Source organism: Bipolaris sorokiniana (assembly GCF_000338995.1).
Source record: "Bipolaris sorokiniana ND90Pr unplaced genomic scaffold COCSAscaffold_4, whole genome shotgun sequence".
NCBI lineage: Eukaryota > Fungi > Ascomycota > Dothideomycetes > Pleosporales > Pleosporaceae > Bipolaris > Bipolaris sorokiniana.
Window position 1 is genome coordinate 1,741,008 of NW_006911898.1, and position 17,232 is coordinate 1,758,239.

Sequence of the window (17,232 nt, forward strand, 5' to 3'; positions counted from 1 at the left end):
ATCCCCGCTCTTCTCCAATTCTCCACGTGCCTCCTGCACATCATCCTTCTTCACACCACTATCAACAAGCTCGTTCGCAAAAGTTTGGGAATATGAGGGCGGTATCCCCGAGAAAGGTAGTTGAGTCTCCGAAAGTGTAGGGATCGACAGAGACGACTGAGTATCAGAGTTGGCTGCCTCAGTCGTCTCATCCGCTAAAAAAGACTCGCTGTTTTTAGCTTGCTTCTTCGCCTTCTTGTCCTTATTTGATGAAGGAGGAGGGCCGTCGGGCTCTCTGTCAGGCGGTTTAGCATCGTTTACGGTTTCACCAGGAATCGGATCAGTGGTGGTCTTTTCTTCAGCTGAAGATGGACCGCTTGTTGGTTCATCGACTGTAATTGGGGGCTGGAGCTGTTTTTGTGCTGACTTTGCCTCAACAGCGGACTCATCTACTACTGGCAGAGTAGTAGACTGTTCAGCACTAGAAGGCTCCTTCGATGCGTGATCGACATTGGCTTCCGGTTGGACCAGCTCGCTCTCAGCGATAGAGGCACGCTTTGCCTTCTTCAGTTTTTTCTTTGCCGTCTTTGACAGGTTTGCCCATTCCACTGGCTCAGTCTCCTCGTCGTCCTTGGCCTGCGTAGAAGGAGTTGCAATACCAGAGTCAATCTGAGTAGGGGGTTCAGATGCATTTTCGGGGTGAGAGATTGAACTTGTCGGTTGCTCCTGCTCTACTGCCGCATCTACCTCCTTGACAGCGATCGGCTCTTTGTCTTTGTTGCCGGTATCGGCGGAGGTCACTGGAACAACTGGGGCATTGATATCGCGTTCCAAGGGCTCATCGGCAGACTGTGGTAGGCTAGGCAATGCCATAGGGGTTTGCTCGTCCGATGGTGCTACAACAGCAGGTTCCTCTTGAGTGTGCGGCGGTACAGACTGTACATCCTTCGAAGAGACATCCTTGATCTCCTCAACTGGCTGCTCAGTGATGACTGAAGGCTCAGAAGGCTCAGAAGGCTCAGCCTCAGCAGCCAAAGCAAGCTTAGCAGCCTTCTTCGCCTTCTTCTTGTCTTTCTTACTCATCGAAGCAGTATCCTCTTCTACAGTTTGCTCGACAGGCTCGTTTGCCACTGAGGGTTCGTCAGAAGGGGTCAGAGTGACATCTGGTTTCCCAGTCTCGGGTGCAGCAACGAATGTGACCGGCCCTGAGGCAACGGATGGTACTTCTTTAGTCTCATCTGCGACCTTCTGGGTAGTCTCATCGACCGGAGTAGATGAAGCTGGCTCAATCTCTGCAATGGATTCACGCTTCGCCTTCTTAGCCTTCTTCTTCTCTTTCTTTGACATGGGAGAAGTAGGCTCTTCAAGAGGCTCCTGGGCAGTGAATTCCTGCTTAGTTACAGGCTCATCAGTGACAAGGGGCTTCTCAACAGGCTGTGCTTCAATTGCTGGCTCATTGACAATCGCAGGCGCCGAAGCCTCAAGCCCAGAAAAGGAAGTCTTCTCTACAGCCGGTGTGCCGGGAACAGATGCGGGGAGGCCAATGTTGGTAGCGACATCGAGTTCAGCGGGTGCGCTTGATCGGTCCTGGGACTCCTCAGTTTCCTGTGGCACATTGGTAGCTGTCTCTGGCTTCTTCTGCTCCGCATCGTGGGATTCAGTCTCGGGTTGCACAACAACCGCAGCCTCGGTCTCAGCCTGCGGCGCAAGATCTCTGCTGGCAGTGTCGATGGGTGCAGACTCCGAAGCCGTAATCCCAGTAACAGGATCCTGAGTCTCAACTTCCTTGCTCTCAAGCTCAGCCTTCTTAGCTTTCTTAGCCTTCTTCTTGTCTTTCTTCGAGATAGGTGCTGCCGCTTCTTCTGTACCCTGTTCTGTGACCAAGTCACGAGAAACAGGCCCAGCTTCCACCAGTTCAGTGGCTTCTTGTGGTTGCCGTTCGGCCTCGATTGCAACTGGCGAAATCTGTTCTGGGACGACATCTTTGGTTGACTTGTCGATAGCTTCAAAGGTAGCAGGCTCAGATACCACTTCCTGTACGATTGGCTCTTCAGTCGAAGTGACACTGAGTTGAGGAGCGTCTACGATTCCTGAAGCGGTAGTTGCCGGTTCGGTGACCGGAGGCTGAGCCGAAGAGATCGACTCGCTCTTTTTGTCTTTCCTCTTCTTTTTGCCCTTCTTCGGAGTGGTGGGAATATCATCGACATCGACTGAGGCCTCAAGCTTGGGTGAATCGGGAAGTGGTATAGCAACAGGTGCGTCAGCCTCCAACTGGGTCTCGGATGGAATAGACTCTGGCTGAGGGCCAGCTTCTGTGGATGGCTCTTCCTGTGGGGCAGTTCGTTCTTTGGCGGACTCAAGGGTTGCCTTCTCATCTGTCTCATTGCTGGTTGGAATTTCGCGTGCGATGGGAACGGCAACTGAATCATATGGAACCTCATTGAAAAGACCACTTCCTGCTGGCAGAGAAGGCTGCTCGGCCTCAATGTCCTGGACATTCTTCGCCTCCTTGTCTTGAGCAGGTCCAAAAGCGTTATCGAACTGGGGCATAAGTTCCTCAGTAACCGGTATACCTGACTCGGTGGTAATATCCATGGATTTTCCCTTCTTACCCTTCTTCTTTTTGCTCTTCTTCGGCGTTGGCTCAGCTGGCTCAGCCTCGACAACCGGCGTGTCCGGTACAGCGGGGGCAAAGACATCTTGGCTAGACTCCACCTGAGTGTCGGGGGCACTAACATCAACTTCGCGGAAAAGAGGCAGATCCCGAGCAGCATCAACCTGCGAGGAGGGAGCGGCTTCTTCCAAGTCCTCGTCGTCAGATTCGGGAAGGGCAACGAGTTCAGCGGGGGCTATAGTAGGCTCCACTTTAGTAGTATCCTCTTGTTTTGGTAGCTCAGGTTCTTCAAGATCCTTATCATTGACGTCGGGGAGGACTACGAGCTCGGCAGCAGGTATCACAGGTTCCTTGGCAATTCCAATTTGCTCCTTCTCAATTGACTCCTCCAAGTCTTTGTCGTCGGTCTCGGGAAGGGCTACAGGTTCAGCAGCGGGTACACTAGACTCCTCCTTGCCAGGCTCAACCTTCTCTTCGCTCGTAGGTTCGTCCAAATCCTTATCGTCAGTCTCAGGAAGAGCTACAAGCTCAGCGGCAGGTGTAACAGCCTCGATCTCGGCAGGCAATGCCTCCTTCTGAGCCTTCTTCTTGCTCTCCTTAGATGGTGTCTCCGGGTGCTCCACAACATCTTGAGCCAGTGTTTCTGCAACTGGCTGGACATCAGCAACAGGCTCATCACGAGTAATTTCGACAGAAGTCTGAGGCTTGGCTTTGGCATTGGATGCTTCCTCAGTAAAAGAAGATCCAAAGTCAACAGATTTGTCCTTTTGGGCGCTCTTCTTCTTAGACTTCTTTGACGGCGTCGCGGGCTCTTCTTCCAGTGGTGTGGCAGGCTGTGTAAGTTCTTCGTTGGGTCCGACTGGGCCAAAGACTGGCCCCTCAATGACGGTCTCGGCTGGTGCTGGCGTTGTAGCGGATGGCTCTTGAGTATCAGAGACAACAGGTTCCGAGATGACTTCAGAAGCCGGTTCAACGTGTGCAAGTTGCTCGGGTACAGGGGTGCTAATGTCAGTAGTTGGCGCAGGTTCGGCGACAGACTCCAGCTCGCGAGTTGCTTCAACAGTAGGCGTGGCAGGTACATCTTCTTCAGCTTTGCTCTTCTTGCTCTTCTTCTTCTTCTTGGACTTCTTCGAAGGTGTAGAAGGCTCAGAGATGAGCTCAGTTGTGGCCGGAGCCTCGGTCTGAACAGGCAATGGCTGAACATCCTGACTTGGTGCATCTCGCACAGATGCTGTGTTGTCGATAGGCTGTTCAGGGACGAACTGCTCCGCTTTTGGCTCAGCAGACGGGACATCACGCTTGGTCTTGCTTGTATCGATAGGGACCCCAGAAATTGGCGTGCTAGGTTCCTCAACCAGGTCCTTTACCTTCTTGCTCTTCTTCTTGTCTTTCTTCGAGGATCGGACTTCCACATCATCAACTGTTGATACAGGCACCGCTCGGAACTCCTGTTGCACGGGCTCCACGTGGTCAGAAACAATGTCTTTGTTGTCGACCGTGCTCTCCTTAGGAACAGGCAGTTCCATAACCTTATCTGTGATCTTTCCAACAGGAACAACATCTCCAGCACTAGCCTCCCGCTCTTCCAAAGGCTCATAAGGCTCATCATCGGCCTTATCCTCAGGCAGAGGAATGATTGCAGCATCAAGGCTCTTATCCAGGTGAAATGGCTCGACTACGTCAGCTTGGCTAGCAGGCACACGCTCTCCGATATCGCGAGATTGGCTAGTCTCGGTGCTTGCGGCGGGTTCGGCAATTGGCGCAAAAGGTTCGACTGCAGGGATGACGGATTCGGGTACGACATCAGTCTCAAGCTGGGGTGTGGTTAAACCGCTTTTGCGCTTGCTCTTCTTGCTCTTCTTGACCTTTGGAGTAGCGACGGGCTCAGTCTCAACAATTGCTTCGGTGGCTGCTGTCTCGGGTTGCTTCTCTTGAGCGGACAGAGTAACTTCACTTGTCTGCGTCTGAGGTGGCTCGACGAGTTCCTCATCCGCTTGCTGTTCGGGAAGAGGGATACTGACGGGATCTACCTCCGTAACCTCGGGGACGACCCTGTTCGTTTGCGTCTCCAGTGGTAGAGCAAGGTCTTCATCCACCTCCTGCGCTGGAAGAGGGATGCTGGCTGCATCTATTTCTGAAGGCCCTGGGAGTTGTACTTCAGCAGTTGGGAGTTGTGCATCATGGGGCGCTTCGGCGGACTCGGAAGAGATAGCGGTAGAAGAAGGTTCGGCTTCGAGGAGTACGGGTGTGGAAACACCGCTCTTCTTCTCCTTCTTCGTCTTGACTGGCACTTCAGGAACAGAAGATGATGTCGCGGGCTCTGAGACTACTGCATCCTGATCTTTCACTGTGGCTTCTTCGACAGGCAAACTCGATGGTAGTTCCGAGGTGAGAGCTTCAGTAGTTGGTTTTGGCTCATCAACAGTTGGGACCACATCGACTGAAGGCTCAGGAGCGGATTCGCTGACAGGAATTTCCAGTGACCGTTCGGTAGTAGATGTAGGGGCTTCAACAACTGACGATGTCTCAGCCTCCTTAGCCTCCTGCTCTGCCTTTTTGGCCTTTTTGCTCTTCTTGGTTTTCTTGGCCTTCTTCTCGCTTTCTGCGGGTAGAGATTCGCGTGAGACTGGTTCTTCAGAGGGAGCTTCAGCTGCAGGTTCAGTTAAGACGCTGCGCTCGTTGGGCTTGGCAGGTGACGGAGGGAGCGAGAAAGATGGCTTCCCGTCATCAGTGAAAAAGGCGTTCTGTGGTGCGACGAAAACAGGAGCCTCTTGAGTCTTTTCCTCGATGGCCGAAGTAGGGACATCCTCCTTGATTTCCACTTTCTGCTCTCGAAGCGTACTATCTTGACCAGGCGTAGTTCTCTCTTCCGTGGCCCTTGCCACCGTAATCGGAAAACTGAATGCTGGCTTCCCGCCATCAGTGAAGAAGCTGCTCTGAGGCGGAACAAACACAGCAGGAGCAGGTTCTTCCTTCGCAATTGTTTCTGTCTTCTCGGAGACAACAGGCTCAGGCTTCTCCATAGTGGGGGCAGCAGCACTTGGCGCGGACGGGAGTGCAGACGACGTCTTCTCATCAGCTGCGGAAGAGGCCGCAATGGGAGGCAGAACGTCCTTAACCTCCTCCGTCTTACCCTGAGCATCCTCCACATCCACTTCCGGTGCAATCTCGACCGCTTTCTTCTCACCCACTGGCGCAGTTGGTGAAAGAGGGCCTGACGACTTGCGCCTCTTTTCTTCCCTAGCAGCAGCTAGGGCAGCGAGAACCGATGATTGCGGTTTCGGCGACGAAGGAGGCGAAGAAGATGTAAGTGAAGCTGGAGCCTTTTTCTTGTTGCCGCCCCAGCCAATCTTACCCCATAGACTGGATCCCCAGCCAGAGTTTGATGCTGACGAATGGCCTTCGATTGTAGAGGCGCGACGAGACTCCTCTACGAATGCCTTTGGTGTTTCGGTTGTCTCAGCAGTACTGGGTCGCTCTTGGACTTGTGGCTGAGCTGGGCGGCCGAGAGGCTTCAGCGGAACCTCCGGATTGGGTTCATTGTCAACGGGCGCGGGAGTGGCGGTCTCCGACGTAATAGACTTTTCTTTTGGGTCGACATCCTCGAAAGTGGATTGGACAGTTTCGCGTTGAATTGTGTTGTGCTGCGACTCTGGAGGGGCTACAATATTCTCTGTTTGAACGGTTGCTTCGAGTAGGGAAGATGGCTCTTTCTCTTCAACCTTGGGCTGAGTTGGGACATCTGGTGATTCGGACTTTTCTGGCGTGTCAACATTTTCGAAAGCAGGTTGAAGAATCTCCCGTTCAATCACATCCCTTGGTAGCTGCGACGATGTCAAGCTCTTTTCTTCCTCTTGAACAAGAGTTCCGGGTAGAGAAGATTGCTCAGACTCGGGCTCGACCACTTGTTGACTGCCGCGCTTACCTTTCTTGCTCTTCTTCTCCTTCTTTTCTTTCTTTGTTTTCTTAGCCTTTGGGGTAATGGCTGCGGTATCTTCTTCAGCAACCGGCTCAGGCACTGCAATATCAGCAGCGACTTGTTCACGATTCGCCAGCGGAGTCTTGGGAGTATCAGGAGCAATTTCACTGGGCAAGTCCTGCTGCAGATTTGGTTTCTCAAAAGACTCAATCTCCTTCAAGGTGGTGACTTGAGGCTTGTCGAAAGTCGCACGCCTGATCTCTGGATCTTGGTCTTGCTGCGGCGCGGTGCTGTCCAGAATCTTTTGTCGAAATCGCTCCTTGGCGTCGAACGTGCTAGCAGAAGGTTCACCGACAAGCGTAGCATTGTCCGTCACAACAGACTCAGAAGGATCCTTGTTCCAATCATCCTCGTTGTCGATAAATGACGGCGTGTACTGTGAGTTTCCTGAGTCAACTAGAGTAGAAACTGTGGAGTCTGCAATAGAACCCCTTTTGGCGTACTTGCCCTCCTTCTGCTTGCCTTTGCCCTTGATATCCGGCTCGTCTGCAGCTTCTCGACTAGATCGGGATTCAGGCTGCTTGCCTTGAGCAACTGTTTGAATCTTTTCAGCCACATCATTGGACTTGCTTCCTCTGAGTGAGGAAAAGTGGTCTTTGATTGCTGCAGCGGCAAGCCCGGCCACAGCTGGGCCAAGAGCAGCGTCCTGGAGTCTAGATGAAGTCGAAGACGAAGGCCCACCGCGGGTGGTAGAGATATCACGCATCATTCTATCGTCAAGAGGAGCGCTTTTCTCAAGCGGCGTTGCAAATTCTGGGGAAGTCATTGTTGACATGAAAGCATCATCAGTAGACTCATCTTGCTTCTCTGCTTTGGCCTCCTCAAGCGCTGCAGCGAGAGACTCATAGTTTGGGCCACCAGAGTGCACCTTTTCGGACAGTTCGCCTGGAAAGTAGTCAGAGGCCTTGGGAGTCGCTTGTCCAGACTCTTGCACTTCTTCGATCTCACGGGCTACAAGTTCAGGGTGTTGAAGTTCTGGGCCGCGTGCAGGTGGGCCAAGATCTGGTATAGTGCCCAAAGAATCAAAATACGGGTGGTTAGACAAAAGCCCAGCACGCTGGTGAGGTGATTCCAAGGCAGACTCATACTCTCCATCTGACTCAGCACCAGAAACCACTGAAGAAGCGGTACTTGGTGGGAGAGGTGGTAGCACTTCATCAATCTCATCGGGTTTGCGGTTGCGCTCTACAAGATACAGCGGCCGGAATTCACGCGAAGACTTGAACTCTGTAGAATGTGACCTGGAATGGCGAGAACGACTTGGAGATGGCTCAGAGAGGGGACTTGTTACCGATTTGGGTTCAGCATGAAGGTCGCGATGAACCGCTGGGGGGCCAGAAGGTTTACGGAAGCGTAGTGGTACCGCAGTCGAGGACATGCGACGCTTGGCCAAGCTTGCTACTGGACTGATTACCTCTGGCGACCTAGTCGGCGAGCTTGGCCTTGACAGCGGCAAGGGAGGAAGCTCGTCTGGGAAGGCTTCGAGTAGCCAGGGCTGAAGTCCAGTAAGACGAGTCAGTAACGCGCGGCTATCTTCGAATGATAGTTCAGGCGGTGTCCTGGGCCGTTCGGTAAGGTCGAAGGCGGTGAGGGGTTGGGCGTCGTCGAATGTTGGGAGACGAACTTCGGCCCGATCTCCAGGGATGATGCCACTACCCTTGGGTACCTGATCTACAGGCTCACCTACGGGCAGTGGACGTGGAGTTGCTGCGGCCACTGCCCGATGGTCTAAAAAAGAATGGCGTTCTTGTTCATCGACATGCGGGGGCGGGGTTCGAGCGCGGGAACGATCCTATAGCACAGAACATCAACATTCATTCTAAATACATTGCGAACACTCGCGCTATCGCATATAAGAAGAGCGATGTACCTTTTCATCATAAGCATCCGCCCTGTCTCCATCTCTCTCGCTGCGACTGCTTCTGCTCCTCTTCTCGCGGCGGCTAGTGCTTGAAATAGTGGAACGTACATCATCATCATCCGAACCGTAAGTAGAACCACGATCTGATCGATGTCTCCGTCTCCGGTGCTTGCGCTCTTCATCATCGTCATCTCTCGACCTGGAAGGCTTGCTAGCAGCCTCAGCCAGGTTTTCTCTCGACTTGCTGCTAAAGAGACCCATGAGACCACTCGATCGTTTATCCTTCTCTTTTCGGGAGCTGCGGTCGTCATCCCATCCTGCAAAAGAAGATATCAAGGAAGCAGTGTCATCGTCCTCCCGCCTAGAACGTCTGCGGGAAGATTTTGGCTCGTCGTACAAGTCACCATATTCAGACGCTGCTTCTGAGCGAGATCTTGTCTTTCTGTCTGGCGATGAATCCTTCCTCTTGTGTCTGCGCCTCCGCTCGCCATTGACATCAGAGCGAGCTTCCGAGTACGTAGATCGCGTGTCCCAATCATCAGCACCCTCGTCTGTCTCGCGACGGCGATGCTTTCGCCTTCGTTCTTCGCCTTCGCCGACATCGTAGTCGCGGCTCTTATCGCGACTCTTGTCACGGGTTTCGGATCTGGCTTCACGACGTCTGCGGCGTCGCTCTTCACGGTCGGGATCTTCGTATTTGTAGCTCAGCGAGGCGATCGAACCAATGTCATCATCGAAGGAGTTGCGCCGTCTGTAGTCGTCCTCGTCGTCAGAACGTCTGCTTCTTTCCGCATTTGAGGCGCGCGATTGACTGTCTCTGGTATTGCCATTCGAGCTCGCGAAATAGGATTTATCAGACTCCTTCTCGTTAGATTCGGGGTGCGTGAAATCGTCAGGGGCATAGTAGCCAGAGTCGGCTACACTACGGGAAGTTGTAGGATCGGACGTGCTTGTGAAAGGAGTAGCAGTAGGCACTTTGGGTGCTTCAACAAGTGGCTGATACTTGGAACCATCAGAGTTGTTACGAGCGCCCATGTAGTCCTCTTGTTTCATCTCTGTCCTCAAAGGCGATCCGACGGATGGTGACCACTTGCCGCTGCTGCTACTCCTTTTCTCGCTCCTGCGTTTAGGCGTCTTATCGGCCAATTCGTCCACCCCCTCAAACGCGTAGCTGGGAATGGTAACATTCTTTGCAGGATCTTCAGGTGCACGGTTGCTGTTGGCTGAAGACGAGTGCGAGTCACGGGCTGAGGGCTTCTCTACTGACTCCAGGTTACGTCTGGCACGTTCAAGATCGGAAGCCATTCTGTCTCGGTCTTGAGATATAGCAGTGCCTACCAGAGCAGCGAAACCACCGGCCAAGGCAGCGGTGGAAACCTTGGCACTGCTACCCTCATCGCTGCGAGATGCACTTTTTGATGGTTGATAGTCTTGGCCGTGGTCAGCTGTCCGTGACGACCCGCCAGAGTGGGATGGCTCGACAGTTCTTGGCTCGATATCTCGAGGGCCACGTTCGAGGATGGGGCTTGTCGGTGGACTGGGTTCGTCCAACTCCCAAGTATCAACGCTGATTCGCTTCGAAGCTTTCGAGGACTTCTTCTTCTTCTTCTTTTCCTTGTCTTTCTCCTTTTCCTTGTCCTTCTTGCTCGACTTGGTGTCTGATTCAACCCCTTTCCCTTTTGACGACTTGGAAACCACGGAAGGCTCTGGCTCAACCTGCCGAGGGACATCCTGCAAAACTACATTCGAGTCAGTACTCTTAGACGTCTTACCCTTTGTATCATTCTTCACTGCAGACGCGAAACTCTCCATCGTAGGTGTCGGTGGCTCGGACTCTTCTGCCTCCTCAAAACTGCCCGGAATATGCAACGGCATAGGGTCGTCCGGAATCTCGCCCTCGACAAAGCCAGGTCCCGTAGTCCTCCTCTCAGGCATCATGCGCATGTCGAACGCTGGCTCAGGTTGATAGTACGCCGTCTGTACACTGCTTGTCGATGGCGCAGCTGAGATGATTGATGGAGCTGAGATGGCCGACGGAGCTGAGATGAGTGATGCAGCAATTGTGGAAGGTGCCATATTCGTGTCAGAAAATGGGTTACTTAGGAGTGACGCATTGATGCGCTTGTAGTCGTACTCATCCTGTTGACTCTGCGGTGGGGGTGCCGAGACGTTCGAAACAGCAGAGCCAGAGGCAGAATTCGATGGAGTATTCTCATTCCTCTCGCTCGCCTTCGAAGAGGCAGAGGCACTCACAACACTGTCCCAAGTTGAGCTGTTATCATCGCTAACGTACTGTGTGCTTGGGGTGGTCTCCTTTGACTCGCTGGACGAAGGGGTGCCTGGTTGATAGGGTATGTATGCGGACGTAGGTACTTCGCGTTCCACAGTGACCTGATCAGTCGAGTAGTTTGGCTGCTGCCTCTTGAGATCGCCATCGGAGACGAATTGTTCGCGGAAAGACTCGGGGGTAGGCACATCAAAGTGGTGGAATTGATTCTCCCCCCAACTGACCCTAGACCTTGCGCGGTTCGAGTCTTCTTGCCTGTAATCGTCTTTCGTGTCCCTGACGGGTTCCCTAGTTCGAACGGGAGAAGGCGACACACTGCGCACAGATGGTGCGCGACTGCCTGGAGGTGTAGGCATAGTAAGGCTTAGTACTGGTATCGGTAGCGGCCGTTGCTTGGTTGGTCGCCCATCTCTTGTAGCAGTGAAAGAGTAAGAAGGTGGGTATGGAGGCAAGATTGGCTGGCCGGAAGGAGCATCTTCATGCGCATAGTACATCTGGAGATCGCCGACACCCTCATTGGGGTCTACAGGTTTAACCTTGGGCAGGTTGTCGTCAGCCAAGAGCTCTCGAGGAGCAAAGAATTCGGCCTGGGACACAGGTTTAGCAGAATACCGGTCTTCCCAATCTCGGAGGACCTCGCGGGCATCCTGGCGGGTTGGTTCCTTGAAAAGATCTGGGTTGAAGATATCTTCATCAAACATGTCTTGCTCGACCCTGCTGGGCTCAATCGTTTTGACACTGGTGGGTTCTCGCGTCTTTCCGCGCTTGGATTCACTGCTCTTTGAAGATGAAGAAGACTGGCGCTTGACGCTGCGGTCACGCTTTCGCTCGCGCTCTTTTTCCTTCTTCTCCTTCTCCTTTTCTTTGGTCTTGTCTTTGTAGGAGGAGATGGCACCGCTTACAATTGCCGCAGCGGCACCAGCAGCAACAGCACTAGCAACAGAAGAGGATTTCTTTTCTGGCTTGAGGGCCTCCCGTTCTCTGTCTTTCAGTTCCTTTTCCTTGCGCTGTACGACAGTTGCAGTCGAGGCGATTGAGTCACCTGTAGGTTGCTCCTCCAGCTGTCGGGCTTGGACACTTGCGAATCGATTGCTGGGATCTTGTAGCTCACGCCCCCTGCGTCGTTGCTCCAGGTCCTCCTGGATCTCAGCCTCACGTCTGGCAGCATCGATACGCTCTGCCTCTTGTTGCTGAGCCTCACGGCGCTCTCTTCGCACTCGCTCCTCCTCCGCGGCCTCGATAGCAAGCTGGCGTTGGTGCTCTAGGAAAGCCAAGCGTTGTTGGCGTTCGCGTTCCTCGGCCTCTCGCAGTTGACGTGCTGCCAACTCGTGCTCGTCACGACGACGGTCATTTTCAAGTCTCGCCAAGCGCTCGATCTCCATGAACTTGCGTGCCTCGTCTTGCTGGCGTTGTATTTCGCGACGGCGACGTTCATCCTCTTCACGTTTCGTCTCCTCTTGGCGAAGCAGAGCTAGACGACGCTCTTCTTCTTCACGCCTTGTTTCCTCTTGGCGAAGTAGAGTCAAACGACGCTCCTCTTCTTCGCGCTTTGTTTCCCCTTGGCGGAGCAGAATCAAACGGCGCTCTTCTTCGCGTCTTGTCTCCTCTTGGCGAAGTAGTGTCAGACGGCGTTCTTCATCCTCGCGTTTCGACTCCTCTAGACGAAGCAGTGTTAGGCGCCGCTCTTCTTCCGCCTTGCGGACTTCGTCTTCTTGTCGTTGCTGTTCCCGACGCACGCGTTCTTCCTCTTCACGACGTGCCGTCTCTAGTCGTCGTGCTTGATCATCTCGGCGTTGCTGCTCTCGGCGGGCAAGCTCCTCTTCTTCCCATCTTGCCTCGTCGTCGAGCCGCTGCTGCTCGCGTCGACGTTGAGCCTCCTCTTCAATTCGTTCCTGCTGTCTGCGTCGCTCACGCATTTCCTTTTCGGTCTGTGTTTGTGTCAAATCGAAACGCACGTTGCTGGATGCACTAGGTGGACGATCAGATTTCAATGCTGAGATTGCAGCAGCTCCAGCTGTGGCCGCAAGCCCTGCAATAGCAGCATCTCGCCTCCATGAAGAGGTCTGGATGGGTGAAGAGTTGGCTCGGCGAAGAGGAGGTTGTTGCGGGAATTGATTGTTGCTATTGTTGATAATGATGTTCTGGGCTTGGGGCTGCGGTGGCACTTGCGAGAAGACTGGAGGGCCCGTAGGGGCATTGTAACTAGCCGGCGGTGGTGCTTGGGTAGTGTAGACGGTTCCGTGGACTTGATGCATGGGCTGGGGCTGCTGAAGGCTTACAGAACCAGGCCCCGAGGTGACCAAAGGCTGCGATGTCGCGATTGAGCTGGTACGTCGAGCATCGAAGAACGCATTAGGATCATGAGGCGCAACAGGATACACTGACTGCAGCGTCTGTGCACTGCTTGACTGGCTATCGGGACGCCCTTGGGTAGCTCCAACAGCTGCTGCGCCTGCTGCAGCTCCCACAGCACCAGCTGCGGCAGGTGCAATGAGCGAGGTATTGGCGATGTTGTCGTAGAGGTTGTTGGACGACCTCCTCTTCTTCTTGCCGAATCCCCAACGCCAACCCCATTTGTTGGTACCTGAGCCGTTGGAGTCCATAGAATCATTACTCTTGGATTTCCTCAGCACATGTTCACCGTAGACGAGACCGCCATCGCTTGCAGAGTCAGAAGGGCCATCATCTGGCAGGTCCTCCCACTCGTCGTCTCCGTAACGCGAACCAGTGCGGGAAGACTGGCTATCCCTAAGACTTTTGCGGTTTTCCTTGACGACGCTAACGTCACGACTGCGTTTTCCTTTGCCAGCCTTTGCTGCTGTGATTGCTGCTGCAGTAGCACCAAGGCCAATGAGAGAAGCTTTGAGTCGCTCGTCCGAGTTGCGCCTCTTTGGTGACGGACGTCTGCTGTGGGACGATCGCCTCCGTCTCCTCACATAGCCGGTGCCAAAGGCCATATCCGAGTCGGTTGAAGATGTCGAAGCATTGGTGAAGTTGAAAAAGCCGCCCTTCTTTTTCTTAAGGCTAGCCGGCTTCACACGTTTCTCCTTTGGCGGAGGAGCTGAGAAGAAGCCTTGGAAGAAGCCGCCTTCATGTTCATGGTTTTGGCCAATCTCAATGACAGACGCTCCAGAAGTCGAGCTTCGGGATACCTTGTGTCGGAGTTGTTGGGATCTTCTGCTTCGCTCATCATCGTTGCTGTCTCGGCGGGGATGCACAACATGGACCCTCTTGGGTGACTTGGAGCGGGCGTGACGCTTCTTGCTTGCGGAAGCTCCCAAAGCAGCTCCCGCAAGACCTGCACCAATAGCAGCACCAATCAGGCCAGACTTGCCATTATCGGAACTGGAGCTGGAGCTGGAGCTTGCTCGGGAATGTCGGCGACTCTTGTGGGCCTTACGGTCCTTCCTGTCACCTGTAACGCCTACAGACATGTTGGACATGCGATCGCCAGATCGACTCCTGTGGCGAACGCCTGTATAACCGTAGCTATAACCCTTGCGATCGAGTGATCGACTGCTACTACGACGTGACACACGCGAGCGTCCAGACTTGATACTGTAGGTATCGTCAAAATCATCCCGAGCTGTGTTCCATACAGCCTTTCCAGCTTTAGCAAGGCCGAGGCCTCCTAGCCCCGCAGCCATCCAACCTGCAGCGCTGTTGCTCGTCTTGCGTCTTTCCTCGCCCGAAATAGAGTTTTGTGACCTCTTCTCCTTCAGGTTGTAGCGAGATTGCTTCTCAATGCCGCCTGAAGGCCGCATGAATTCGTTAGAACGTCGCTTGTAGTAGTGGTGTTTGCGTGGAGCATCGAGGACGGACGAGCGTGGGTCAAAGCATCCTTTACAGACTCCAATGTACTCGGTGTACTCCTCCATCTTCTGCACATCCTCATAGTCCTTCCACCAGTCCACGAACCGGGAAACAGGACCGGTATGCTGATGATGCTGAGCCATGCCGCCTGAGACGTAAGCACTTGGTGGAAGGCCGTTATTTTGGTGACCATTGGAAGCGCCAGAAGCCGAGTGATGTTGTGAGGTGCCGTGCGAATGTGAATGTGTATGAGTATGTGAATGGGAGTGTTCATGTGTGCTGGAATTGTGTTGATGTGTAGCATATGCCGCCAGCCCCGCAGCCCCAGCAGCGAGGAGTCCAGCGTTGCTGCCAGACGAGTGTTTTTCGGGCCTGCTTGGTCGCGGAGGCTTAGGTGGAGGAATATCGTCGTTTCCATAGGCGGCTGCGGCATGTGACGGAAGATGGGTGCCATTGCTGGCGTTGGAATTAGAGGTATTAGGGCCGTTTCCATACATGTTATAAGTAGATGCAGGGGCAGCAGGGGCTGTATTAGTGTATGACGAGAATGATGAAGGGGGACGAACATTCGACGAGCTGCTATAGCTTGCCGAATGCTCATGACTAGAAGAACTGTGGCCAGCAGCATATCCAAAGGCAGCAGCACCGACCATTGAAGCAGCTGTACCAAAGGTGCCTGGCTTATCCGGCCTCGATGATGACGCCGGGCGGGGCGGCTTCGGCGGCGCAGGTGTGTCGTCGACGAAGGCACCAGGCATGGATGAGCTCAACGGCCGTGGAGGCCTGGATGAAGAAGTGCTAGGGCCTTGTGCATAGAAGTCTGCAGCCGCGCCCGAGCCGGTGTCGGCAACGGGGTTAGGTTGGGCAGAAGCAGACATGAGATGGGGTGTGTCCTGGCCAACAATGACAGATGGGGGCTGGGGCCTCACGCCGGGCTGTTGACCAACAGACTGGCCCTGGTCGTTGTAGAATTCGGCAGCCGCGCCAAAAGGATGGCCGCCAGGCAAGGCACTAGAGGCGAAGTTCACAGGGTCCTGGCCAGGGAACTGGCTCTGCACGTGATCTGAATAGTGGTGCCCTTGTTGTTGTTGTTGTGGTTGTGGTTGGTTTTGGTATTGTGATGATGATGATGATTGGAGGCCATTGGTTCCCACGGGGAGAGCGCCCGACATCATGGGCGCTCCTGCCTGGCCGGGGAAGCGCGAAAGGCCGTCGCTGCCCATCTGTTCGCTGTAGCTGCGCTGGGGTGACTTGGGGCTGTCAACAATGTCGCCCCGGTAGCCGCCCGTCGGCGTCACGCTAGCCGGCTGCTCTGAGCGCGATGAGCGGCGCTTATCTGACTTGCTATCCTTTGACTTTTTCTTCTTGTCCCTGTCTTCGCGCATGGTGGATGTTGACGACTCTGCGTAGCTGCTGCGGCGGTCGTTGCGCATGGTGGATGTTGACGACTCTGCGTAACTGCTGCGGCGGTCGTCGCGACGCCTGTCGTAGTCGCTGTTTGGGTCAGTGTTTGGTGCAGCCCGTGAGCGCGGAATGTCGTCAAAAGCAGTGGTGAAGGAGGCCGTCGACGAGGGCGCAGTGTCGCGTCGAGAGAGCGAGGGCTTGCGGGTGGATGTTGAGGAGACGACGGAGCGAGTATCTGGATCTCGATCCCGGTCGCGCTTAGAACGCGTAGAGTCGCTGGCGGTGGTGCGGCGGCGGCGAGCGTCGTCGTCCTTTGGCGACTGCGAGGCGCCCGAAGAGCCCGTCAGCCTGCTCCACATGGTGACGATGGGAGCGCAAAGGATGCGGGTGGGTGGTTATTAGGAGGGCGGGCGGGCAATGGGTTGGGCGCAAACGAGATGGAGCTCTAGGCGGGCGCTGCTAGGTATATCGCTGTAGAGGGCAGGTAAGAGAGAGGGAGAAAGATGAGATGAATCGTTCAAATCGTCATATCGTGATGGTAATGTTACACAGAGCAGGCTGCAACAGACAGGTCAGCGGGAGAGAGGCGCAATGCCAGACGACAGAAAGCAGAGCAGCCGCTCGGCGTCGTGGTCGCCAACGATGGTGAGGTAGAAGGCAGCTGAGGTGCTTGCTCTTAGCCTGTTAGCCTGTTAGCCTGGCAAAGAAGCCCCGGCAGCCAGCCGAGAGTGAGCTGGCGGCAAGGGTTAGCCTCGATGCACGACTGGAGGCGAGGCAAGGCTAGGCCAATGGGCACCCGCTATGGCAAATGCTCCTTCGTGCGGATCATACGTATGCGTAGTAGTAGCTCAGTCTGCGTGTGTGTGTGGGCATGGCTGCCGATGGTATGCTGGGGCCCTCATCTCCACGCCCTGTCTTGCGTGCGTCCATGGCCGTGCAGACAGTGCATTGCTCGTATGCTGCCCGAGGGCGGCTGGCGGCTGGCAGATGGCAACTGGCGATTGACGAAGATGGACTGGCAGCTGGCACTGTCGCACCACCACACACATTACGGGCGCGTCAACGGCCACCACGTCGTCTCCATACTTATACTACGTGTGTGCATACATACGCCGGTCTGTCCGTGTGTCTATCTGCAGCACGCCCCCAAAAGACCGTGCCAAGCAGCTGCCCATGTGCGCATGCTCATGACGCTGATGATATATCCATGCCGCCGCCCATCCATCGGTAGCCATCTCACGCCTACCTGCACTCTGCAAATCTTCCCCGTCCACCACACGCATTGGCCTCTTGTT

At 54.5% G+C, this 17,232-nt stretch overlaps 1 protein-coding gene across 1 annotated transcript; it reads right to left on the reverse strand.

Moving 5' to 3' along the window:
• Window positions 1-8,022: 8,022 nt before the first annotated feature.
• COCSADRAFT_300966 (uncharacterized protein) lies at window positions 8,023-16,379 on the reverse strand. The gene has a single exon (XM_007699909.1). The coding sequence runs from the start codon at window positions 16,294-16,296 to the stop codon at window positions 8,416-8,418; it is 7,881 nt and encodes a 2,626-aa protein (XP_007698099.1). The 5' UTR covers window positions 16,297-16,379; the 3' UTR covers window positions 8,023-8,415.
• Window positions 16,380-17,232: the final 853 nt, after the last annotated feature.